General features: G+C 37.0%; 5 protein-coding genes across 5 annotated transcripts; 4 read left to right on the forward strand and 1 right to left on the reverse strand.

Moving 5' to 3' along the window:
* The first annotated feature begins 3,551 nt into the window (after positions 1 to 3,551).
* On the forward strand, positions 3,552 to 9,234 carry LOC106374036 (G patch domain-containing protein TGH). The gene is made up of 16 exons (XM_048761999.1): positions 3,552 to 3,748; positions 4,029 to 4,119; positions 4,199 to 4,293; positions 4,457 to 4,560; positions 4,912 to 4,973; positions 5,095 to 5,163; positions 5,332 to 5,483; positions 5,642 to 5,717; positions 5,796 to 5,882; positions 5,984 to 6,058; positions 6,243 to 6,387; positions 6,541 to 7,042; positions 7,179 to 7,460; positions 7,544 to 7,672; positions 8,049 to 8,225; positions 8,309 to 9,234. The coding sequence occupies exons 1-16, from the start codon at positions 3,614 to 3,616 to the stop codon at positions 8,963 to 8,965; spliced, it is 2,838 nt and encodes a 945-aa protein (XP_048617956.1). The 5' UTR covers positions 3,552 to 3,613; the 3' UTR covers positions 8,966 to 9,234.
* A 28-nt stretch (positions 9,235 to 9,262) lies between these two features.
* On the reverse strand, positions 9,263 to 10,428 carry LOC106377279 (thymidine kinase b). The gene has a single exon (XM_013817478.3). It carries the CDS (start codon positions 10,272 to 10,274, stop codon positions 9,417 to 9,419), a length of 858 nt encoding a protein of 285 aa, XP_013672932.1. The 5' UTR covers positions 10,275 to 10,428; the 3' UTR covers positions 9,263 to 9,416.
* Positions 10,429 to 14,209: 3,781 nt separating this feature from the next.
* On the forward strand, positions 14,210 to 16,376 carry LOC106377277 (calcium sensing receptor, chloroplastic). Its single transcript, XM_013817476.3, has 6 exons — positions 14,210 to 14,602; positions 14,685 to 14,930; positions 15,006 to 15,198; positions 15,593 to 15,734; positions 15,824 to 15,955; positions 16,047 to 16,376. Exons 1-6 carry the CDS (start codon positions 14,384 to 14,386, stop codon positions 16,276 to 16,278), a joined length of 1,164 nt encoding a protein of 387 aa, XP_013672930.1. The 5' UTR covers positions 14,210 to 14,383; the 3' UTR covers positions 16,279 to 16,376.
* Positions 16,377 to 16,690: 314 nt separating this feature from the next.
* LOC106377282 (formyltetrahydrofolate deformylase 1, mitochondrial) lies at positions 16,691 to 17,957 on the forward strand. The gene is made up of 3 exons (XM_013817481.3): positions 16,691 to 17,020; positions 17,107 to 17,153; positions 17,247 to 17,957. The coding sequence occupies exons 1-3, from the start codon at positions 16,757 to 16,759 to the stop codon at positions 17,248 to 17,250; spliced, it is 315 nt and encodes a 104-aa protein (XP_013672935.1). The 5' UTR covers positions 16,691 to 16,756; the 3' UTR covers positions 17,251 to 17,957.
* A 1,097-nt stretch (positions 17,958 to 19,054) lies between these two features.
* On the forward strand, positions 19,055 to 23,640 carry LOC106377275 (probable acyl-activating enzyme 17, peroxisomal). The gene is made up of 14 exons (XM_013817474.3): positions 19,055 to 19,401; positions 19,499 to 19,631; positions 19,948 to 20,204; positions 20,306 to 20,510; positions 20,874 to 20,914; positions 21,005 to 21,130; positions 21,352 to 21,425; positions 21,511 to 21,731; positions 21,915 to 22,009; positions 22,259 to 22,475; positions 22,592 to 22,717; positions 22,793 to 22,891; positions 22,976 to 23,188; positions 23,295 to 23,640. The coding sequence occupies exons 1-14, from the start codon at positions 19,145 to 19,147 to the stop codon at positions 23,403 to 23,405; spliced, it is 2,175 nt and encodes a 724-aa protein (XP_013672928.1). The 5' UTR covers positions 19,055 to 19,144; the 3' UTR covers positions 23,406 to 23,640.
* The last annotated feature ends 31 nt before the right edge of the window (positions 23,641 to 23,671 follow it).

A 23,671-nucleotide genomic window follows, 5' to 3' on the forward strand; every position in this document is an offset into this window, starting at 1 on the left:
CCAAAGTTCAATCCCATCACTTAAATCACATAAATATACATGCTTTGGTTGTTTCTTAGGTTCATTTAAACCAACTTTCTTTCCAGTTATTTTTCTTCTTATTCATCATCAAGAACTTCAAGTCTTTGTCCCAAAGCAAATGGATTTTATCAATTATTGTTGTTAAAGTCATTATGTCTAGTATTATTGTATATGGTGTAAGAACTTTACTGGAAAGTTTAATGTATTCAACTATTCATGAATGATGGGTGGATTTTTTTCATTTACTAATGTTTTAAATAGTTTCGATTCAGTACGAAATATTCTCAAACAAAGACTGGTGTGACGTGCCATTGAGGGGCATACAACATTCGACAGGCTTTGTCTTATATCGATGAATAAACGATCCTATAACACAAATCGTATAAACAATGTGCAAAAAACTATGAAGTTGTATAGTTTGGTTGTGTTAATAAAAAAAGAGTACAGTTTGGTTTTATTGACGTCATAAAAAGAGAGAATGAAATAGGTCCGTTGTGATGCTAGTTGTTGTCGGGTGCAGAGTAAACAGAGACCTGCGAACTAACACGTCACTCCCGGTGATGGTCCTAGTAACCAAGTACCGTGCCCTTCTCCATGTCTCTCTCACCCGAACCACACACTCCATATGCTCTATGTGCTTCGATGATATCACATATCAATTTTTGTTACTTTTAGTAAGAAAGTAGTAACATGTGTATTCAGTAAATGTAAGAAGACAAAAACATACGAACAAATAATTGAGCAATACTTTTTATATTGATACAACGAGAAATCATATGATTTTTTTTAGCAACATGTAATATTTTCATTAATAAGAATTAAACAAGTCCATGGTCCAAGCGCAGATGAAATGATAGACATGCAATTTTGGGACAAATGAAGAAGGGTCATAAAGATTGCCCTTGCTCCCATTCTATGATGGCAATAAAAGATTTGAGGATCATTTCCTAGGAGAGAGGGATCTTTTTTTTGAATAGGAGGTGAATGCGTAAGATCCAAATTGACCAAGCGTTCCAAGGGAAGGCATTGCTGGTGAAACCATAGGGTGGGCGATTCACCCATACTGATGAAGTTTGAAGAACTGGATTGAAGGTATTTTATAGGGTAAATCCAGGGATTGATTCCATTGCCCAAGTTTTCAGACTTTTTTGCGAATTGGCAGTGGAAGTGAATATGGGAAATAGACTCCGAGATTCCACATTTGGAATGAGTCATGTTGATGAGTATGCTTTGAATCTGCATATTGTCTCCGTTTGGAAGAGCATTGTATCACACTTTTCACAAGAAGCATTTAAGATTCAAAACAAAAAAAAGTGACCATATAAGCATTTATTCCAGTTTCAGTTGTCATTATTCAAGAGTGTAATTGTCGATTGAGTCTTGGCTGTTTGAACAGAGATACCCGCCTTTTGGAGAGGCCAAATATATGAATCTTGTGATCCAAAGAGACTAAGGCCTAGGGTTTGTGAAGCAAGGTCTGATACCAATTCATCAATACGAACTTTGTTCCATTCTCGAGTTTTCCTAGTTAGAATGTGAGAGATCACAAAGTTTTTTTTTTTTTTAATCTTTGAGGAGCACATGGTCAAAGGGTTTGAGGCTAGTTTCAGGGCAAATCCAGGAATCGGACAAAAATGACAATTTGCAGTCGGTCGGATTATTCTTACCAAAAAAACGAAGCGAGTCTCCGTGAAGAATGTGCGTAACAGACTCTCTTCCATCCGTGACCAGGTGTATACGAGTGGCCTAGACATCTGGTTTGCAACACGATAGCTATTTAAAGCTTAGTTTGATATTATTGAAAAATCAATTCCAGTGTATCACAAAGTTAAAACAGTTTCTTTTGTTTGAATTAATTTTAACCTTTTTCAAGAAAAAGGAAGATAATTTTTTAAGAGAAACTAGATTTTGACCCGCGCTTAGAAAGCGCGGGTTTGTTTGTTTTTCATTTATTAATCGAAAACTGATTTACAAATTACCATTATTTTTCATTTCGAACCATAACAATTGAGTTTTTAGGTTTTTATCATTTGTTTTTTTTCTCTTCAAAATATGGTATTTGTTCGAAATATGGTAGCTGTTCTATAATAATGTTTGAGTTTTAAAATTTGTTTTCATATCTGACCTAGATTCATGTTTGAACCTATAGACCCGATACATTGTATATAATCCTGTTCGGATTTAATGAAAAATTTGTTAATTAAAAATCCGATATAACCCGGTAAAAACCTAAAAACTCACTATTAACCCGCGATCTGATACTATTGATCCGATAACAAAATATCTTATAGTACTTTTTTAAAAAATTGATTAAATTACTCATATATTTATTAATATTACATAAATTAGTGATTCCTTAGAATTTGATAAAATTTTATCATGTTATCTAAATAAAAAATTTTATCATGTTATCTAAATAAAAAATGATAATATAAAATAACTTATTGATATGACAATATTAGTTTATTTTCGTTATTAATAACCTATTATAAGTTTGTGTTTGTATTTTAGATTTAAAAATTTATTTTAAGATAGTTTTTAAAATATTCTTGAACACTCGTAATTGCCATATTAATATTATGTATAAAATGACATTATACACTGAAAAATGATATTCAAATATGTATATGATATATGGTGTAGGATATACGATTTTGGTTTGTATTGAAAATATGTATAATATTCAAATGATCTATTTTGAATATTGATACGTATATTTAAGAAAATAATATTTTCATGTTTCTTAATTCATTTATTGTTCATAATATATTTATACTTATATTAAATTTAAAATTAATATATATTTTAAATATATATATAGGCCTATTATTTATAGATCCATTTAGGTGTATCTGTAGGCCCAAAACCAAAGACTTAAATGCCATTAATGAATTTTATTAATTCTTTGTAAAAATAAGGGTATTTTTGAGAAAACTGCAATTTTCATTAAGGATATAATTTGAGAATGATCCTCTTTTAATGGTATTGATACCATAGCATTAAAAAAAATTTGGTCAAAAATATAAACCGCAAGGATCAAAATGTTTAAGGTAAATATATATTTATACCCATAAGATTAACTAATCAAAACCTTAGGGTTTAGAGATAAGGGGTGGAAATTTGGGATTAGAGTATAAAATTTTATAAAATAAAAAATAAAAATTAAAAATTTGAAAATAAAAATTGTAAAAATAGTTTCAAAAATTATTTTCGAATTACAAAAAGAAAATTTAAAAAAAAACTAAAAAAAATTCGGAAAACTTATAAAAAAAATCGAATTTGAAATCATATAATCTAAAACTATAATTTTTTTTAATTTTTATATATCTAGGGTATTAGCGTACTTTTACCTATTAAATGAAACATTTTGGTTATTTTGCACTTTGTGCTCTATTTATGTGACCAAAGAAAATTGTGCGAGAATTGCCCTAATTTTTATGTTTTCGGTATAAGAAAAACAAATCAAAACCATAATGGACCGACTAATTGGCCCAAGCCAGGCCCATATTTCTCCTCCTTGATTATTCTCGACATTGAATCAGAATTTAGAAATAGCTTATTTTTCTTTTCTCTCGGTGGTGAACGAGAGAGAATGGGGTTAGACGATGATGATTTCGTATTCCACGGGACGCCGATAGAGCGCGAGGATGAAATCGCTAGCCGGAAAAAGAAAGCAGTCGCCGGGGCTTCGGGAACCCTAAAAACTCTCCCTGCTTGGAAGCAAGAGGTGAGATATTTTTGATTCTTCTAGCCGTCTCTTTAGTTGCTGCTGACGAATAGATGAATCAAGCATCGCGAGAAACCGCTTTGGTCATGAACACTCGATGTGAATGCCTCTACTTGAGCTTGTTTTAGTACTGAGAATCATGTTTATATGTATCTGAGATTTTGTTATTTGTTGTCAGATTATGTTAATGTTTTATTAGATTGATTATATGCAGCTTTCCAATATATATTTACTTATATTCTATGGGAAGCTGCTAACATCTGAAGTTTGACATGCTCAGGTGACTGATGAAGAGGGACGGAGAAGGTTCCATGGAGCATTTACTGGTGGATATTCTGCTGGGTATTACAATACAGTTGGGTCAAAAGAAGGTAAATTTTGAAAATTAGTTGGGTGTTTTTTAGATTTCCATCTGTTATTTGCTGTTTTACAGTCTGAGTTGAATTTCAGGATGGGCTCCACAGTCGTTTACGTCGTCAAGGAAGAACAGGGCTGGAGCGAGGCAGCAAAGTATTTCTGACTTTCTAGATGAAGATGAAAAGGCGGTATGTTTCATATTCTTTTGAAAGCTTTATTTCAACTTATTAGTCTTTATTCTCGTTAAAGTTTGTTACTGTATTGCGTAATCCTGCTCCAACACTTCTGTGGGAATACGTTCAATATAATATATAACGATGTTAAGCCTCTTTAATTTCCCTTACATCTCAGGAGTTGGAGGGGCAGTCACTGTCTGCGAGCTCGCAGTTTGACACATTTGGATTTACAGCAGCCGAACAATCTCGCAAGCAAGCTGAGAAAGAACAGCATGAAAGGTCTCTCTATACCTTTTGTGTCATATTCCTTAGTCATGCATTGTTGTAGGCTTGTAGCCTGATCAGAATTCAAGTGTGGAACGGATTGTCCTCTCTTTCTTATTAATCTTTCTACTACACGTTGCAATGATCTGGAAGTTTCTTAGGAGCTATGTTTAAGCTGTTTTTTTAGGACTGCTTCTTTTTGATTTGGCATGAGTTATAATTTTATACATTGTGTGATAGTCTAACTTCGATAAGTTAAGAAGTTGCTATAACTTAAAGGTTCCTTTTCTTCATTTAAGCTGGCTATGAAGTTAATATCTATATGTTTTGTGGTTTGTTTGTAACTACTTCTTAACTGTATCACAGGCCATCAGCGATTCCTGGCCCAGTTCATGACGAACTTATTGCTCCAGCTCCGGAATCAATTGGTTAGTTTTGAAAGCCTCTTTAAGTTTTTGCAAGACCTCCTTTATCTGTTCTCTTTATGTTCTCCAGTGCACTAAGTAAAGAGCCCTGATCTCACACATTTTCTTCTTTCTTTTATTTCAGGGGTCAAACTTCTTTTAAAGATGGGATGGCGGCGTGGTCATTCAATAAAGGATGTGCGTGCTAGTTCAGGTTTGAACTTGTTTAACATGCATTAATCCATAGCTTTCGTTTGTGCACCAATCGGCAGTGCGTGCCCAGTACATTTTCATCTTGGAAATTCACATATCCGACTATGTTTTTTTTCTTTTGATTAATTTTACTCCTAAATCTAACATGTTTCTCTTTGATATGGTGCAGATGCTCGTAGGGAAGCTAGAAAAGCATTCTTAGCCTTCTCCGCTGATGAGAATACTAAGGAATCTTCGGACTCACTGGTTTTGGAGACTGAAGCGGAAACTTCTCGGGGTCCACAGTTCAGTGAAGATATTAAATTTTCTGAAAACACACCTGTGAGTCAACTTTCTAGTTTTTCTTTGAAAACGAGCTTTATGCTGTTCATTGTAATTGCAATTGTTGCATACATCTTTCATTCAGATTTTCTTTAGATTTTACCCTCAGATACTTTAATTTGTGATGATTCTCTTTGTGCCTTCATAATCTATTGCAGGTATATGTTCTCAATCCAAAGCAGGACCTGCATGGTTTAGGATATGATCCTTTTAAGCATGCTCCTGAGTTTAGAGGTATGTAGTTTGGACTTTTATGATGTCTTTGCTGTCAGAGCATTCTTCTCATTAATTTGCATTTGTTCTGAATTGTAGAAAACAAAAGATCTCGCTTGTCTGCCAGTAAGGAGGTTGGCTACAGAAAACCTTTGTCAATGAAGGAAAGTCTTTTCGGACCAAAATGTAAGATCCTGTCTTACCGTTTGACGAGCTGTATTGCATCTGTATGCCAGATTTTGGTTGCCATTATTGTAGTGTTTTGCTAATATGAGTTTAACAATCAGCAGGAAAGATGGCTCCTGGTTTTGGCATTGGCGCACTCGAGGAGCTTGATGTCGAGGATGAAGATGTGTATGCTGGTAAGAACAGATTTACTATTTCTCTAATCATGGTTGTTTTTTGTTATAAGCATACGTATCTCTGTGGGGTTTGAACTGTTTCTCTGATTCTCGAGGAAGCAAACCATTGTCTGTCAAAGTAAATTAATTTTGGTTATACCAAGTTTGTATGCTACAATACCAAGTGTATTTTCATTTCTTTCAGGATATGACTTTGATCAGACTTATGTCATAGAAGATGAACAGCCAGCAAGACCGAGCAATGACAATAGACTTAGGTTAACCTCAAAAGAGCATAACGTTCTGCCTGGTTTTGGAGCTGTTTCGAATTCTGACTACAGTGTAGAAAGGTATAACAAATTAATTTTTAACTCAATGTCATCTCACTTCTGAACGGGTAGCGGAGCTCTCTCTCTCATAATTTTCTGATTACAACGATTTACTTTCATCTGCATATTACTAGAATTCACATCATTCTGTTTTTTTTTCTCTTATTTTGTTAGATTTGATCCTCCGAAAATCCCAAAGGACTTTGTGGCCCGACATAAATTTTCTGGTCCTCGGGAGACTGAAACTAAGCCAACCGCTTCTACTCCTCGAGATGTTCCTCCCCCTGAAGATAAGAATCTGAAACTTCTGATCGATGGCTTTGCAACATTTGTTTCCCGCTGCGGGAAACTGTACGAGGATCTCTCTAGAGAGAAGAACGAATCAAATCAGTTGTTTGATTTTCTTCGGGGAGGTAGCGGTCATGACTACTATGCAAGAAGGCTGTGGGAGGAGCAACAAAAGCGCAGTGGTCAAAGTAATCTACAATTAGATGTTAAGGTCCCTCCAAGCGTCCCTCCAAGCGTGCAGAAAATGACTGCAGAAACGCGTGGTAGCTTATTAGGGGAAAAGCCTTTGCAGAAAAGTTTGAAAGAAACAGAAACATCTTCTTCTTCTGGAGGATCATTCCAGTTCCCGACCAATCTCTCTGACACATTCACCAAATCAGCTTCCTCTGTAAGTAAACTACTTTACACCTTATAAGAATTTAGCATGAGTACACTTAGTAGATGTGTTTCAAGGAAGTCATCTGCCTTTCTTTACCTTTCACTAACATTTTAGACTTGTTTTGCTATTTCTCTCCTTGAAATAGCAAGAGGCAGCAGATGCTATAAAGCCTTTCAAAGAAGACCTGGCAAAACAAGAAAGATTTGAGCAGTTTCTCAAGGAGAAATATAAAGGAGGTTTACGTTCATCAGATTCCAACAGATTCAACATAGTGTCGGAATCAGCTCGTGCTCAAGAGAGGTTGGACTTTGAGGCTGCAGCTGAGGCAATTGAGAAAGGGAAAGCTTACAAGGAGGTCAGACGGGCTACTGAACGGCCTATCGACTTTCTTGCCGGAGGGCTGCAGTTTACTTCTGGTGGAACAGAGGTATGCGTACAGATTCTTCATAGCTTTATTCTGTGCATTGGGGGTTCTATGCTCATATGCAAAATAGTTTTTTTTTTAAACAGCAAATTAAAGATACTGGAGTAGTAGACATGAAAACAAGTAAGACATACCCTAAAAGGGAGGAGTTCCAATGGCGTCCTGCACCTCTTCTGTGCAAACGTTTTGATCTTCCTGATCCTTTCATGGGAAAGGTAAATAAATGGTTCCTTGCTTCTCCTTCTGGAATGTCATTTAGACTAGAAAATGAACTATCCTATAATGTCTTGTTGTGGAACGCAGATTTGTTGGTGAAAATTTTGCATAATCATGAAAGTCGCATTAAATGCAATATGATGTGATAAAATATACAAACAATGAATGATGTGCGTGTTGATATAAATGACAAAAAGATAGTCAGAAACACTGCTTTCAACTTGATATCTGTTGGTTAAATTTTGTCATAATAAAAGGCTCATTGTATTCTTTTTCTTATAGGATCCCTTGAAGTACATTATGCGATTTTCAGTGTCATGTTCTTGCTTATTGATGTTTTATTTAATCTTATACGTCTTCCCTTCAATTTTACAGCCGGCAGCTGCTCCGAGAGCAAGAAACAAAATGGATTCTCTCCTATTCTTACCGGATACAGTGAAAGCTGCATCTGGATCGGGAGCACGCCAAGTCTCTGATTTACAAGAACCTGAGAAAGAGCCTGAAGTCGAGGTAGAAGTGGAGAATGTGGAGAGACCTGTTGATCTTTACAAGGTAAAGAGGGTGTCTTTGTCTGAGAAAGTTTATGCTACCGCAATTTGATCAGTAGACTAATATTCGGTTATGTTCACTTGTAGGCCATTTTCTCTGATGATTCTGAAGACGATGAAGAACAACAACCTATGAATGGAAAGATACAAGATGGTCAAGAAAAGAAGAATGAAGCGGCTGCAACAACATTAAACCGACTGATAGCTGGTGATTTTCTAGAATCTCTAGGGAAAGAACTAGGTTTCGAAGTACCTTCTGATGCCCCTTACCCGGAAGGAACCAAGCCAATGGAAGCAGATAACAAGCCCAAAGGCAAATCCGATGCATCTACTGAGAGAAGACCTGGACTGAAAGAGAAACCGGAGGAGAAGACGAGCAGCCTCAAACTCGTGTCTGAAAAAGAAAAGAGCACACAAAAGAGAGAGAAGTCGCCAAGAAACTGGAGTGGTGGAAACGATCTATCTTCGAGTGAATCCTCGGGAGATGAACGGAGGAGAAAACGTTCCAAGAAGGATAGGCATAGAAACTATGATTCAGAGAGCGACTCGTCCAGTGACTACCACAAACGGGATAAGCATGGCTCAAGATCAAGAAGAAAGCGGAGAGAATCTTCAAGAGAGAAGAGAAGTAGCCACAAGAAGCATTCAAAGCATCACAAAACCAAGGATTATTCTTCTTCACGGTACAGCGGAGACGAAGAACGGAAAGAGTCAAGACGGGAGAAGCGGAGGCGAAGAGACTGAAACCAAATCGGAGATATTGGGGTGGCGTAACTCCCAAAAGATCCGAACTCTTGCATACATCTTTGTTCTGAACATTTAAACACCATAGAATTAGAGTTATGCAATGAAAAATTCTCTTCACTGTCTTGATGGTCAGGTGGTATGTCAAATTATAACCTTAGCAGTCCTGGAGCTTATTTACACATGATACAGTTGTTTTTTTTACTATGATTGATAACACAATTGTTAAATCTTGTTTAGCCTTTTATTGGACTTGTATTGTTGATCAACCTTCAGTTACATAAGTATAAGGATGTCTGTAGGAACAAAGTTCTATAATTAAAATCACTGATTAAAAGCTAATAAGTGGTAACATCACATTTTCAAGGCAGCTAAAAAATTGATTCTTTTCTAAACCCTCTTAACGCTATCTGGAAGGTTTTTGAATCAACTACACAACGCAAAACGCGGATTAAAACGGAGGGGAGAGACTCGTTGCTTCTAAATCGCGCGGAGCGTTTCGTTGGGAAGAAGCGTCCAAAACGGCGCGAGCGGTCTCCAAAACGCCTTGACCGCTAACATAATGACTCCGACACACAGGCATATACACCTCCGCTCCACCGATCAACTCCGTCTCCCTCTCCTCCGTCTTCCTCAGCGTAAACGAAGCTCTCTTCCCGCAAACCTCACACCTCGAAGCCAGCTTCGTAACCGTATCCGCAATCGGAACCAAATCCAGCACCGAACCGAACCTCCTCCTCAGATAATCGCCGTCCAATCCCGCTACAATTACCGTTTTACCCTCCTTATCAGCCGCCTCGCGGCAAAACTCGTAGAGGTCTCCGAAGAACTGAGCCTCGTCGATCCCAATCACGTCTAACTGATTCCTATACGCATCGAAACCGAATCTCTCCTTGAAAGAGGATAGATCGGGAAGAGCCCAGCAAGGGAACTTCTCTCCGTCGTGAGTAACGATCGATTCGGCACAGTACCTATCGTCTTTATCCGATTTGATAACGGCTACCTTCTTCCCGCTCTCCCTCTCCGAGAGGATTCGGCGGAGAAGCGTTGTGGTTTTCCCGGAGAACATTGGACCGACGACGACGTGTATCTCCCCGGGAGGAGCAGAGAAGGGCTTAGACGCCGCCTCCGTCTGTAATTCGCGGCGTGAAGCTGACGAGTGATGCGGATTAGTGGGGAGTCTGTTGAGCGAGAAGGCGGAAGCTGTGAGAGGGTAGCGGGAGGCGCCAAGAGCTCTAGAGAAGAGGGAAGGTCTAGGGAGGTGGAGAGAGAAGAGGGGAGGAAGAGATGGAGAGATTAGTGTTCTCATTGAAGCAGCAAAGATTGAGAAACTTTTTGATTACAGAGGAGGAGGAGGAAGATGATGACAAGCCGCGCAGCTCCTAGGGTTTAAGCAGATAGTGGAAAAATGAAATTAAGCTGGAGTGAAAGTTTGTTTGTTTCAATTTGTGTTCCGACTGTGATGAGATAGTGGGCCATAATATTTATCTCACTCGTTGATACTACTGGGCCTTAAGGCCCTTGACCGTGGGCCAAATCTTCGGTTCTTAGACATTCTTTGACTTTTTGGGTTTGGATTTATAACTAGAGTCTAGGGGTTAGTAATGTAAACGATTTACTACTAATACAAATCAAAATCATAAGTACTGAGTATATTGAGTTGACACAGGAAAAAATATGAAAATTCTAGATTGGTTAGAGAATATGACAAATGGCAAAACTCTTAAGTCAAGGTTGATGCCAAAGTAGATTGTAATCTTTTTTTTATTCAAGGCGCATATGTTTAAACCAAGTTTTGATCGATAATAAATATTATTTCGATTTTTTTATCTAACCATATCTTTGTTTATATGGAAAAATACTACATTTTTAGTCCTAGTATTTTTTTTTGCTAATAAATCTGCACCGTACCCTAGTAGTCAAAGTTTAAAAATCTTTATATCGAAATTTGGAAGTTCGAATCTCATGCTATACAATTTCTCGCAAATTGCATATTATAAGACGTACATGTTTCAATTTTCGGAGAAAGCGATTTATTAAACAATTATGCAGACACTACTACTGAAGAAAAAAGCTTACAATGAATCTTCAACATGGTGCAGTTAAATCCGGCCAGGTGTGGATTTTCATAGGACTGTTTAGGTGATGCAGTTATTCGTAGATCATGTAATATTGTCGAGTCGTCTATATGTAATTTTTCTCATAATTGTAATATCATAATAAATCAGCAAAAAAAAAAAAAAACCCTGCACGTACATTTTTAATTCTAAAGGTCGATACAAATCTATCTAAATATTTATCTAGTCCACATCTAATTCTTGTATAGAAATCATTTGATATATTTTTTACATATAGTATAGAATCATTTGTCTCCTAGATATTAAATCGTTTCATTTTAATTTATAGACTAGAAAATAGAAAAAAGGTTTGACAGTAAAAAAAAAGTAGAAGAAAAAGAAGTTTAGAAGAAAAAAACATGAGAATCTTTGTCTTTCCAGTCAAAATTTAATTGACCAAAAGGACAAAAGACGAGGAAGAGAAAAAAGAGAGTAAAATGTACGGCAAACGGTGAGTCATCAGATTCCTTTTCCTCCTTTCAAATTCGGTGGTTGTTGGTCTTTGTGTTACTCTACTCTCACATGCATGTATGTAATTGTAACTACGCCTCTCCCCTCTATATATATAATATACCAGAGGCTCGTAGGTATACATAACTACATCTACCTCTCTCTCTAAATTTTTGAGATCTCCAGCTTTCCATCAATAATTTGTGTTGATCACTTATAATCTCAGATCTGTAAACTCTATTCTTTTTGTGTTTGATTTACGATTGTTTTGGTTTGTCTTCTCGTTTACCTTTGGCGAATATGATGAAAGTTGAAGTCGCTGGAGGCAGCGGTTCATCGATCAATTCCTGTGAAAAATGATGTTGGAAACAATTTACATGGCAAGCATGAATCGATCGATAAACCTCTGCATCCAGTGCTTCTCCTTCCTGATTTGTCTCGTTTCTTCTATATTAATCTATTTTAATCTGACAATATGAACATGAGATAAAGATACTTTGAATTTAAAAAAAAAATTCTCAGCTGATATCTAAATTTTTTGAAATTATCCCAAAAGTATTTTTTACTTGTGGATCTTAGCTTTTGAGAACGTCAGGGAAAATTAAACCAAGCCAATTTTTTTTTTTATATATACAAAAAATGATAATTTTTTGAGGACTTTTGCTTATGATTCTTGTCTCTTTATTTATTTATTTTTTGGGTAAAAAAAATCAATCTTGTTGTTTTTTTTTGTTTGTAGGTGTACTTGCTGTGTCCACCATGTGTTCATACTTGAATGACATACAAACTATCTTAAATCCAACCATGTACTTATGTTTGATGACAATTTCATGAAAAGCCTTTTTCAAAAAAAAAAAAAAGTACCCTCTATAGGTTTTGATGACAATTTCATGAAAACCCTTTTTCAAAAAAAAAAAAAAAAAAATCCTCTAGAGCTTTTAAATTAAAACTTTTAATGACAGTGTTGGTTGCATGTTTTCTTGATCTGTTTTTGAACCAAGGTCGTGACTCTGCTGCTGATGGAATTTTTCTTCTGGTTTACATGTATCAAGGGTTTGAGTTCCTTGTTGACTCAATTCACGTTTCCAGATCAGCTAATATGATAAGACTCTCGCCATTGGTTTTTCTCCTGCTTTTTTTTTTGTACCTGAAGATAGCTGTGTTGTGATGGGTTCCTTCTTGAGGTTTGCTGAGATCTCGGGTTTTCTTGATGCAATGTGTGGCTTTTTGTTGCCTTCTCTGGCATGTTACCTGGATGTTGTTGCCTTACGGACCAACCTTGCTTTTTTTTTTTTTTTTTTTCTTGTCTAATGATATATAAGAGATCCACACAGAACACTAATCTTTACACATGTGGAACAATAATCATTCAACACGTTGGTAAATTGTGTGATCTAGAGAGCGTAATAATCCTTTAGTTAGGATCCTAGTGGGTGACATTCAGTGATTAAAAACAGTCTACAGAGCCATACTACTAGTTATTTTCGCATTAGCTTCTGTTTTGTAACATTACCCACTAATGAAAGTGGATGTTCAAGAAGAATCTAATGACATGCATCTGTTGGAAAAAGACACTTTTGTTTGTTTGTCATTGGTGTTCCTTGTGTCCATTTTTTTCTGCCCTTCTTTAGCAGCACAGGAAAAAGATGATGGAATCTGGTGAAGTGGATGGATTCCTTAGCTCGTGGGTTTTAAAATTCCTTGGAGAAAACTTCAAATGGTAACAATATTCCATTCACAAATTAGGTAAGAAAAGGAGAATCTTGTTCTTTAGGATCAACACTTGTGATCTTTTCTTAGATTCCCCCACACTGGAGGGGTGGTAAAACATGCGAAAATAGTGTTATTCTCCTAATGGTGATGCTAAATAGAATGATGTAATATCACTTCCTAGAGTTTGATTCTAATATGTGAGCTTGTTTGTTTTAAGGTCTACTAATGTTGCTTACTTACTATACACATGATGTGAAAATAATATTTGTAAATGCTATGGAGCTTGTGATCTGGTGTGTTTTTCCTCATCTTCCTTCAGTCATGGGCAAGTTATTATGAATAGGAAGGAGATGATTTTCTTATAAACCAAAGTAAAATTTTGATTTTATCATAGAGGGTTGAACAAGTGTGGTTAATTCACTTGTTTAGCATGCTAAACAAAGCAGGAGAAGGAAACCTAGACCAAAATCAGTTGATCGTTGAGATCTTTGGTCTTGTGTGGGAGGAAGTCGATTGTAGTTTTCGGTTTTGGTGATGTTTAATTGTTGCAACACATTTGACGGTTGGACACTGAACCAAAACCGTAAAATTGTAGTTGTACGTCCGGTTTAATTGTTTATTAGTACAATGGTTTAACTAAAAGTTTATCGGTGTTTTAACCAAGATGTGGTTTGGTTTCGCGTCACAGATGAAAAGAATTATCAATTATGTGATTTATGGAGAAAAGGAAAAAAAAAATCATCTGGTTTAATTCGTTTGTTCCAAATCATAACCATTTTTAAACCGACGGTTCAACTTGACCGGTTTCTATTACAGTACTACACTACTACTGTTCTGTACTAGCATTAATCAAAAAGGCAACGATTCTGATTCGGATCGGTAATGACTGGCTCAGCTTGCACAACTAACTTCCACGTAGGATTACTCTAACCAATCAAACATCACCATTCAAATCCTTTATCTTTTTTTTCTTTCAAGAAACGCTCGTAACCATAAACTCTTCAGTCTCCATTGTTTTCTTCTTAAATGCATTTATAATCTTCCGTAGCTGAAGAAACAGTTTGCAGACAACATAAAGTCTTTGTCTTCTTCTCTCTGTCACATTGATTTGTGAAGAAGAAGAGTGGCAGAGAAACCCATGGCTATGGCGGAGATGGCAATGAAGTCTTCAGTAACAACTGCAAAACTCACTCTTCCTCCTTCTTCTTCGTCTTGTAAGAAGAGAGCGAGGCAAGTCTCTGTCGCACTTCCGACAACAACTTCAATCTCTCTGTTATCTGTCTTCTCATCTCCTCCTCCTGAAGCCAAAGCTGCTGTTTCCATTTCCAAGGACCAGATCGTCTCCTCTCTCACTGAAGTAAATTCTTGACAAATTTCAATTTTGGATTCCCTCTTTTGAAAACCCTTTTGCTTGACGAACTCTTTGTTGTCTGTAACAGGTGGAGAAGACAATCAACCAAGTTCAAGAAACTGGTTCGAGTGTTTTCGACGCAACGCAGCGTGTTTTCCAAGTGGTAGGAGACGCTCTCAAACCAGCCTTGGACACTGCTTTGCCCATCGCAAAGCAAGCCGGTGAAGAGGCTTTGAAGCTTGCTTCTCCTGCTTTCTCAGAGGCTTCGAAGAAAGCTCAAGAAGCAATGCAAAGCTCTGGTATTGATGCAGAGCCTGTCTTTAATGCTGCAAAGGTCAGTTAGAAACTCAGCAACTCTTAGGTTTTTGAAGGACATGAATATAAGTATGTTGTTTTTGTTGGTGTGTAGACAGTAACAGATGTGGCCCAACAGACAACAAAAGCTCTTGAAGATGCTAAGCCCATTGCTTCATCGACCATGGAGACGATATCCTCAGCTGATCCTAGTGTCGTTGTTGTTGCTGCTGGTGCTGCGTTCATTGCTTACCTTCTCCTCCCTCCTGTTTGGTCTGCTATATCTTTTAACTTCCGTGGTTACAAAGGTAAAAAAAGTCTAAATAACTTCATTCATAAACATGAGCTCCTCTAATTGATTCCTAATTAATCTGATCATTTTGTTAATTGGTTATTGGTGTCTAGAGTCTTATTCAAGTTAGCAAAAAAGTTGAAAACTGATTGTGTCTCTAAGTTTACCTCTATAATAATAACATTTATAGGAAAAATTACTCTTCACACCTTTATTTCTTCTTATAAAATAGAAATTGCAAGGAAAAAATAACACATTTCTCTATTCTTAGTGTATATTTAGAGATTGCTATTTTTTAAAAAATACATTCTAGCAAATAATATCTCTATTAAAATTCCTTTGTTTTAGAGGAAAAAATAGAAAAATATATTGGAGATGATCTTACACTGTGTTGTGGTTTATGTTTTAAGGTGACCTCACACCGGCTCAGACACTTGATCTTCTCTGTTCCAAGAACTACTTAATGGTGGATATAAGATCAGAGAAAGAAAAGGAAAAAGCTGGGATTCCTCGTCTTCCTTCGAATGCTAAGAACAGTATGATCGCCATTCCGTAAGTATTTTGCTTAACTTCTTGTTCTTATTTATGTTTTCATTACAAGAAACAACCCCAAAAAACAAGTTTCTTCTTCTGGTTATCAGATTAGAAGAGCTACCGAACAAAGTAAAAGGAATCGTGAGGAACTCAAAACGTGTTGAAGCAGAAATAGCAGCATTAAAGATATCTTACCTCAAGAGAATCAACAAAGGTTCCAACATCATCATCATGGACTCGTGAGTTGTATTTTATATTTTGCTCTTTTTACAAGACTTTTGTGGAATATATTTTTTTTTTGGTTCATGTGATCTTTTTATTGGTTTGTAGGTACTCGGACTCAGCTAAAATAGTGGCGAAAACGTTAAAGGTTCTCGGGTTTAAGAACTGCTGGATCGTTACAGATGGATTCTCTGGTGGGAGAGGATGGTTGCAGAGCCGTTTGGGCACTGATTCTTACAACTTCTCGTTCGCACAGGTCTTGTCTCCGTCGAGGATTATCCCGGCAGCTTCTAGGTTCGGTACTAGATCAGGAACCAAGTTCCTTCCTAGCTCGGACTGAAAAAACAAGAGAATGTATCATTAGCTAAAGAAGTGTTGTTTTATATTCCTTTTTTATATCTCAACTTTGAGAGATCTTTTGATAAGATTTTCGAATTATTATTTGTCTTTTAGATTGATGATCAGAAGTGGAACCAACAAATAAACAAAGTTTAAAATCGAGCTGAATATCACCTTTGAGAGAAGAAAAAATGATCAAATAATCAGAGATGATTGGGCCTATAGCGAAAGTAGGAATAATTTGGGGTAAAATTGTAAATTTATGATAACTAATCAGTTATCTGGTAGGGCTGTGTGTGGCTTAGCTTTTTGCCGAATATTTTTTTTTTTTTTTTTTTTTAAGTGGTAGGGTATTTTAGAACACCATTAACGCGGGCTCTTAGCCCATGTATTTAGTGTTTTTAGGTTTAAAAAAAAAGGAAAATTATGTAATTAAATTAGAGACGTCGCTTAATTAAGGCTTAGAAGAAACGGGTCTTATGGCACACGTGTCACACATTCAGCATTCTCTCTCTCACGACCAAATCATCTTCTCTCCTCTCGTGACTCTTCGACGAGTCCGACTCCGACTCCATCCGGTGATCTCTCCTCAACGGAATGTCTCGCGAAGAATCTCCGAGAGAGCTTCTGGTTTCTCTAAGAACTTGATTCTCAGATCCTCGGCGTCGCGGTTTCACGGCGAGTCCCTCGATTCCTCCATCTCACCCGTTCTCATTCCCGGCGTCCATGTCTTCCATTGCCAGGTTCCCATATCAAAAATGTCTCGTCCTTTTTGCTCTCTTTGATTTCCAAATTCGAAATCTCAAAACAAAATCCCATTGTTTTACAGGACGCAGTTGGAATCGTAGCAAAGCTATCAAGCGTGGAGTCTGCACTGTAAGTTCTAGTTTCTTAATTGGTTTATAGTCCCGATCGAGCAAATGATTTGGTAACTAAGAGAATTGCGTTCACTCTGATTTTGTTTTGCAGCTAGAGTTCTTGATATGCTTGGTGTTGACTATCTTAGGCTACATCCCAAGGATAATCTATGCTATACGTGATCGTGTTTCAGAACTGTGAAGGGGAAACTGAGGACTACAGTGCTCCACTTCGGTTTTCTTATGGCTCTCTACCTTGTCTTATGGTTTGATCTCTTTGTTTTGTGTCTCTTAGTATTCTAGATTCTTTGTGCAGGCCTTTGATGCAGGTGTGAAGCTGATTGGAGCAACAAGCCACTTTGTTACTGAGGAACTTGATGTAGGGCCTATCATTGAACAAATGGTAACTTTGTCTGCCAACTATTGGATTAGTACCTTCTATAAGATGATTGTAAACCATAAGCGAACGTGACTGTGGAGTTACACTAGGGTTAGTGGTAAAATGAAGATTATGGGGATTGTGAAGAAGCACGTTACGGTTAAAATGAACTGCATGATGGATGTGACTGAACATCCCGCGACGACAGGCCATTCAAGATGTCGAGTGCAACTGCAAGAACAATATCAATCTTTAAGTTTTTGGTTTCCACATTAGGATTTGTCTCAACGTTCTTAATAGTTTCATTACCAAATTATTTGGTTATTTGATTATAACAGTACCATGTACAAGTGTGTTTTGACTTTCTCGTGCTTCTTTAAGAAAATTGTTTTTCTTTACACTTGCTATGATTTTGAATTGAGTAAATATGAGATTTGTACTATATATATCACAGGATCAATGTTACAAGGTTCGAAAACGTTCAACGTTACAACTTACAACCCTTTGTTCTTCCTTCTCATGTTCTTCCTTTCTTTCTCCTTCTCATGTTCTTTCTTTTCATGTTCAAAATATTCATCTAAATCTAAAACAATTTGTATCTTGTACACAATTTTTATAAACCATTTTCATCTTATAGAATTTTCTTTTCAAAATAATTTTTTTTTTTTAGGAATCTCTCAATAAGAGACTTACATTGGAGGCGCTAAATTTGTGGGTCTCTTGATTATATCTCTTAACCTAATATTTACAATTTAATAATATTAAACAAATATTAAGAGACCCAAAAAAGAGTTCTAGGATAATCATGCTCTTAGAAGTTTAGAATATTGTGGTAGCCTGGTAGGTCTGTCTGTGGTTTTATTTTTTTTAGTGCTTACAATATTGTGAAAAAACAGATACTTTTATATAACCTGTGCAACAAATTGATTAATCTGCCTGCATATTATATAAAAACTTGTGTAAAGAAAATTGTTGTCCAACCAAAAAGATAAGACAGCCAAATATGTTAATAGACTAATCAAATTGTGCATATCATTCCAAATCTTTAACATCAAAACTCTACTGGTTCACAAATGTCCAAGAAAGTTGATAATGTGTTTAGACTGAAATTAGTAGATATAATACAAAGATGATGATCAAAAGTGGAAAAAAGTGTGTCAAGAGAATTCAACTACAGCAATGTACGAAGACTGAAACAATACAAAGATACATCAAATCAATGGAATCTTTATCAAATGTCAAAAGTGTTTTTGTTTTACTTTTCCTTTATGGTATCATCAACTTTAAGAAATCTTTTACCATTCTCTCTCGTCAACAACTTAACTTAACTTCATATAGACCGAAACAAACGAAAAGATACAAAACAACATCATCAAAATAAAATCATAATTAAAATGAAAAATAGCAAGAAGATGATCATCAGATGATAATCAGACGTAGAAAGAGCGATTTAAAAAAAAAAAGAAGAAGATCAGGATTAGATCGACACGTGGCAGTGCGCGCTTTTTTTCTTTTAATTACGTGGAGAACTATCCCACTCCAGAAGGCCACTCGCTTCATATTCATTTTCAATTTAAAATCATTCATATGTTTTTGTTTCCTTCTTCTCTCCAAGCTAAGAGGAAAACAAAATGGCGTACAAATCCCTAGATTCAATCACGAGGTCCGATATCGAAGCTCTAGGGATCTCCGACGATGTATCTTATAAGCTTCTCAGAGATCTCGAAGACATCATCCTTAATCACGGCTCCGCCACGCCGCCGGAGAGGTGGATTGAGATATCTCGGCGGATCCTTCACCCTGACCTCCCTTTCGCTTTTCACCAGATGATGTATTACGGCTGCTACAAGGATTTCGGATCCGACCCGCCCGCTTGGTTACCCGACCCGTATGAATCGCTCTTTTTATCAGATTCCTCCGTTTCTGACGTTTCGCTTTGTTATTTAATCGGTGGTGATGGTCTTTGTATGTATGTATATATATAGGAAAGTTGCTTCTTTAACCAACGTTGGCGGTTTGCTAGAGAGGCGCGGGAGAGAGTTCTTAGGTGATGATAGCTACAAGGATCCGATTTCGAGTTTCTCGAGTTTTCAAGAGTTCTCAGTATCTAATCCTGAGGTAACAATAGTATCATGAATCAGCTGTTTGTTTTTTATTTGTAGCCAAAGATTTTTTTTTTTTTTTTTTTTTTAAATTTTAAGGCTCCGAATGCTAATATGCCGGGCAACTGTTTGTTGTGCAATAGTAACAAAAATACGTATGTATATCTAAAGATTTTTGTTAGTGTTGATAGCCGTCAACGTCACCGTTCGAAAGCATAGTTCTGTTTTTGGCAACAGTGAAAACCAACAATAAGTTAAGCTCGACATGTCACTAGTCGCAGGGCCTATATGTTCTTTTTTTTTTGTAATTGTGGTTTTTCACACTGTTGCAGGTTTATTGGAGAACTATTCTGGATGAGTTGAACATATTGTTTTCTGTACCTCCTAAGTGTGTTTTAGAGAAGGACACATCTGGAGATAACCCTGGAGGCAGTTGGCTTCCTGGAGCGTATCTGAACCCTGCGAGGAACTGTTTGAGTAGTGGCTCAAAGAGGAGATCGGACGACGTTGCGATCCGATGGCGTAACGAAGGAAGCGACGATCTTCCGGTCAACACCATGACGCTTCTTGAGTTACGTTCACAGGTTTGGTATGAAATTTCTCATCCTTTTGTCGAAAATGAGAAGTTTTTATTTGGTGAAAGTGATGATGACAATGTACAGTATACTGTTGTTTATCTGATGTGTGTAGGTTAACTGCACATGCTCTTAATGCCTTGGATTTGGAGGAAGAGTCAGCAATCGCGATTGATATGCCGATGAACGTTGAGTCCGTGATCATTTACCTTGCCATTGTCTTATCAGGCCACGTAGTTGTTTCTATAGCTGATAGTTTCTCTCCCCGTGAAATATCAACGCGGCTTAAAATTTCAAAAGCAAAAGCCATATTTACTCAGGTACACTTCTCATGATTCTTTGATAAACTGTACAATTCAAGATGTGATTTTTTTTTTTATATATGTTTAGTGGTGAACTGTTTGGCTTTTGGGTATTATTTAGTTAAAGTTGTGGGTGGCCACAATTTAACGGTTGTAAGGTGTCAGTGCTTGTTTGGAAAATCCACTCTGGTTGAATTTAGTATAAAGTAGTTTGGCATATAATGGTTACTGTATAAAAGCCATCACCATCATAGAACAAGGTTTCTAGTCATGTTAATTATTGGAATATTGTAGGTGTTAAAATTAGAGTTATTGGAACAGCGGATGTGAAATTTTTTTCTTCAGTTTCTTTATTTTTCGTTTCGTTTATCTTTTTTCCAGGATGAGATCATTCGTGGTGATAAACGTATTCCCCTTTATAGGTGAAGTTTTTTGCAATCCAGCAGGCCTGAATTTTTTTCTCAAGAAGGCAGGTGTAAAATGGTTCTCACGTTATCTATTTGACTCTGCAGAAGAGTCGTTGATGCAGAAGCACCCTTGGCAATTGTTATTCCAGCGAGAGGCTCATTCGTCAGAATGAACCTGCGTGAGAATGATTTGTCTTGGAACGATTTTTTGGGAAAGGCAGGAAATATGAGGTACACTCAGTGTATACAATACTCTACGGCTTCCAGTTATAAACTGAAAACAACATCAACGAAAAAGTTCAGTAAAACAAAAAAAAAAACACAGCAACGTTTACTTGATAGGGGTGAAATTTAAAATCTTACATTTCACCTGATAATAATAGCCAATAAATAAGTTGTGATACTTGTTTAATGTCATAAAACGAATACACATATTTTTACTGTTCTTTCAGAGGCGTGGAATATATTGCTGTAGAGAAACCAGCAGGAGCTTGCACGAACATCCTTTTCTCATCAGGAACCACCGGTAAGACAATTGGATAAAAGCTGCATCATGGCATGTAGATAAGGATGTGTGTGTTGAAATACTATGTTTTGCGTTTCTGGTGTAGGTGATCCAAAGGCTATCCCATGGACGAACATTTCTCCTTTGAAATCTGCTGCTGATGCTTGGTGCCATTTGGATGCTCATCAGGGAGATGTTGTTGCTTGGCCGACCAACCTTGGGTGGATGATGGGTCCGTGGCTCGTTTATGCTTCCTTGATAAATGGGGCTTGCATGGCATTGTACAATGGATCACCTCTTGGTCCTGCCTTTGCCAAATTTGTGCAGGTAAGCAATGTAACTATGCATTCCCATCCCATTGGCTTAACAGAGAAAAATATTGGAAGCGATAAAAGCAATTGATAGTTTGTGCGAATATTCCATATGAATTACTATCGATTTCATTGCATGGTTAACTCTGGGAATTTGGTCAGCCCTTGAATTCACCATATGTTTATATTCTGGGGTTAGGATGCTGAGGTAACCATGCTAGGTGTGATACCAAGCATTGTTCGGACGTGGCAAAACTCAAACTCGACTTCTGGATATGATTGGTCACGAATCCGGTAATACCGAAAGTTCATTCTCAGATTGTTGTTAAGCGTGGAAGTTTTAGTAGCTAGGATTTTAAATGTTTGTAAATGTCCTCATGCCACTACTATAAAATTTCAGAAGTAAATAAACTTATGTAGCTAGACTAACGTGGTTACTTACTCATGAAAAAATGGTTGATGAACATCTTTTGACATCGCTAAACTAATGATAATTTTAAAACAGTAACATTGATGTCTTATCTTTAATACTTTTTTCAACAGTTGTTTCAGTTCGACTGGTGAAGCCTCGAATGAAGACGAGTATCTATGGCTGATGAGCAGGGCTCATTACAAACCTGTAATCGAGTATTGTGGAGGAACTGAGATTGGAGGTAGTTTTGTCACTGGCTCTTTACTCCAGCCTCAGTCGCTGGCTGCTTTTAGCACCGCTACCATGGGTTGCAAGCTTTTCATCCTCGGTGAAGATGGCAATCCTCTTGTAAGCAAAGTTATTGTGTCATAGATGATGCAGTGTTGATTCTGAACGATTTTACAGTGTCAAGGATTGAACTGAAGTTAGCATGGTCGTTTTTTATTTTTCCTTCCTCATTTCAGCCTCGAGACGCAGAAGGAGTAGGAGAACTGGCTCTTTATCCTCACGTGTTTGGAGCCTCGAGCACTCTCCTGAATGGAAATCACTACAACGTTTACTTCAAAGGAATGCCCACCTTCCAAGGTCAGGTAATCCAACTCTTGCCACATTTTCACGTAGGTTTTTATCGGTTCTTAGTCTGTGGCGTACCTTCTTTTCGATAGAATTTACGAAGACACGGAGATTTGTTTGAACGGACTTCAAAAGGATACTATCGTGCTCACGGACGTGCTGATGACACAATGAATCTTGGTGGTATAAAGGTAACCTTACTTACTATACAATGCTCTTATTATATATTAATGTGCATTATCATAATCATACTCTGCCCCCTGTTCTTTGCCCAGGTTGGTTCTATTGAGATCGAACGAGTCTGTAACTCCGTTGATGACAGCGTCCTGGAGACAGCAGCCATCGGTGTTCCACCTCCCAGTGGCGGTCCTGAGCAACTAGTAATAGCTGTTGTGTTCAAGAACCCAGAGTTACGGAATAATGACATGAACCTCTTGAAAAAGTCCTTCAATTCTGAGATACAAAAGAAACTCAATCCATTGTTCAAGGTATATTACAAACAACAAAACACAACGGAGTTTATTAGTTGTTGTGTTTGTTCCAGATTTTATACAAGAAATGTGCTAATGGGCCAATGGGAAATGCATAATGCAGGTATCATCTGTTGTGACTCTGCCTTCCTTACCGAGGACGGCCACAAATAAGGTGATGAGAAGAGTTCTAAGGCAACAGCTTACTCAGACCGGTCTAAAGTCGAAGCTATGAGAGACTATTGTTTGCCATTAACACACAAACATTTGGTCTTTTGGTGTTATCAGTCCATATCCATGTCTACATCGTCAATAAATGATTCTCAATCTACACATAGCCTGTGGAATATGTCTTCTACGAGTGTATCAAGAGATCCATATATGTAGTGCGATCCTTAATGTGAATAACAGTTTATCAATTAATGTAATGTAAGTAACAGTTTATCAATTATTGGTGTTGTGGTGACCAATCACGAGATTTCAAGAATTAGGGGGATATTA

The sequence above is a fragment of the Brassica napus genome, chromosome C7, assembly GCF_020379485.1.
Source record: "Brassica napus cultivar Da-Ae chromosome C7, Da-Ae, whole genome shotgun sequence".
Classification (NCBI taxonomy): Eukaryota; Viridiplantae; Streptophyta; class Magnoliopsida; order Brassicales; family Brassicaceae; genus Brassica; species Brassica napus.

Bases quoted from the DNA above. Each gene is read 5' to 3' on its own strand.
- LOC106374036 (XM_048761999.1), top strand. From the start codon at position 3,614: ATGGGGTTAGACGATGATGATTTCGTATTCCACGGGACGCCGATAGAG. The intron at 5,718-5,795 runs GTATGTAGTTTG...TCTGAATTGTAG, and splicing joins GCATGCTCCTGAGTTTAGAG to AAAACAAAAGATCTCGCTTG. The intron at 5,883-5,983 runs GTAAGATCCTGT...TTTAACAATCAG, and splicing joins AAGTCTTTTCGGACCAAAAT to CAGGAAAGATGGCTCCTGGT.
- LOC106377279 (XM_013817478.3), bottom strand. From the start codon at position 10,274: ATGAGAACACTAATCTCTCCATCTCTTCCTCCCCTCTTCTCTCTCCAC.
- LOC106377277 (XM_013817476.3), top strand. From the start codon at position 14,384: ATGGCTATGGCGGAGATGGCAATGAAGTCTTCAGTAACAACTGCAAAA. The intron at 14,603-14,684 runs GTAAATTCTTGA...TGTCTGTAACAG, and splicing joins TCGTCTCCTCTCTCACTGAA to GTGGAGAAGACAATCAACCA. The intron at 14,931-15,005 runs GTCAGTTAGAAA...GTTGGTGTGTAG, and splicing joins CTGTCTTTAATGCTGCAAAG to ACAGTAACAGATGTGGCCCA.
- LOC106377282 (XM_013817481.3), top strand. From the start codon at position 16,757: ATGGCACACGTGTCACACATTCAGCATTCTCTCTCTCACGACCAAATC. The intron at 17,021-17,106 runs GTTCCCATATCA...ATTGTTTTACAG, and splicing joins TCCATGTCTTCCATTGCCAG to GACGCAGTTGGAATCGTAGC.
- LOC106377275 (XM_013817474.3), top strand. From the start codon at position 19,145: ATGGCGTACAAATCCCTAGATTCAATCACGAGGTCCGATATCGAAGCT. The intron at 19,402-19,498 runs GTATGAATCGCT...GTATATATATAG, and splicing joins CCCGCTTGGTTACCCGACCC to GAAAGTTGCTTCTTTAACCA. The intron at 21,131-21,351 runs GTACACTCAGTG...CTGTTCTTTCAG, and splicing joins GGAAAGGCAGGAAATATGAG to AGGCGTGGAATATATTGCTG.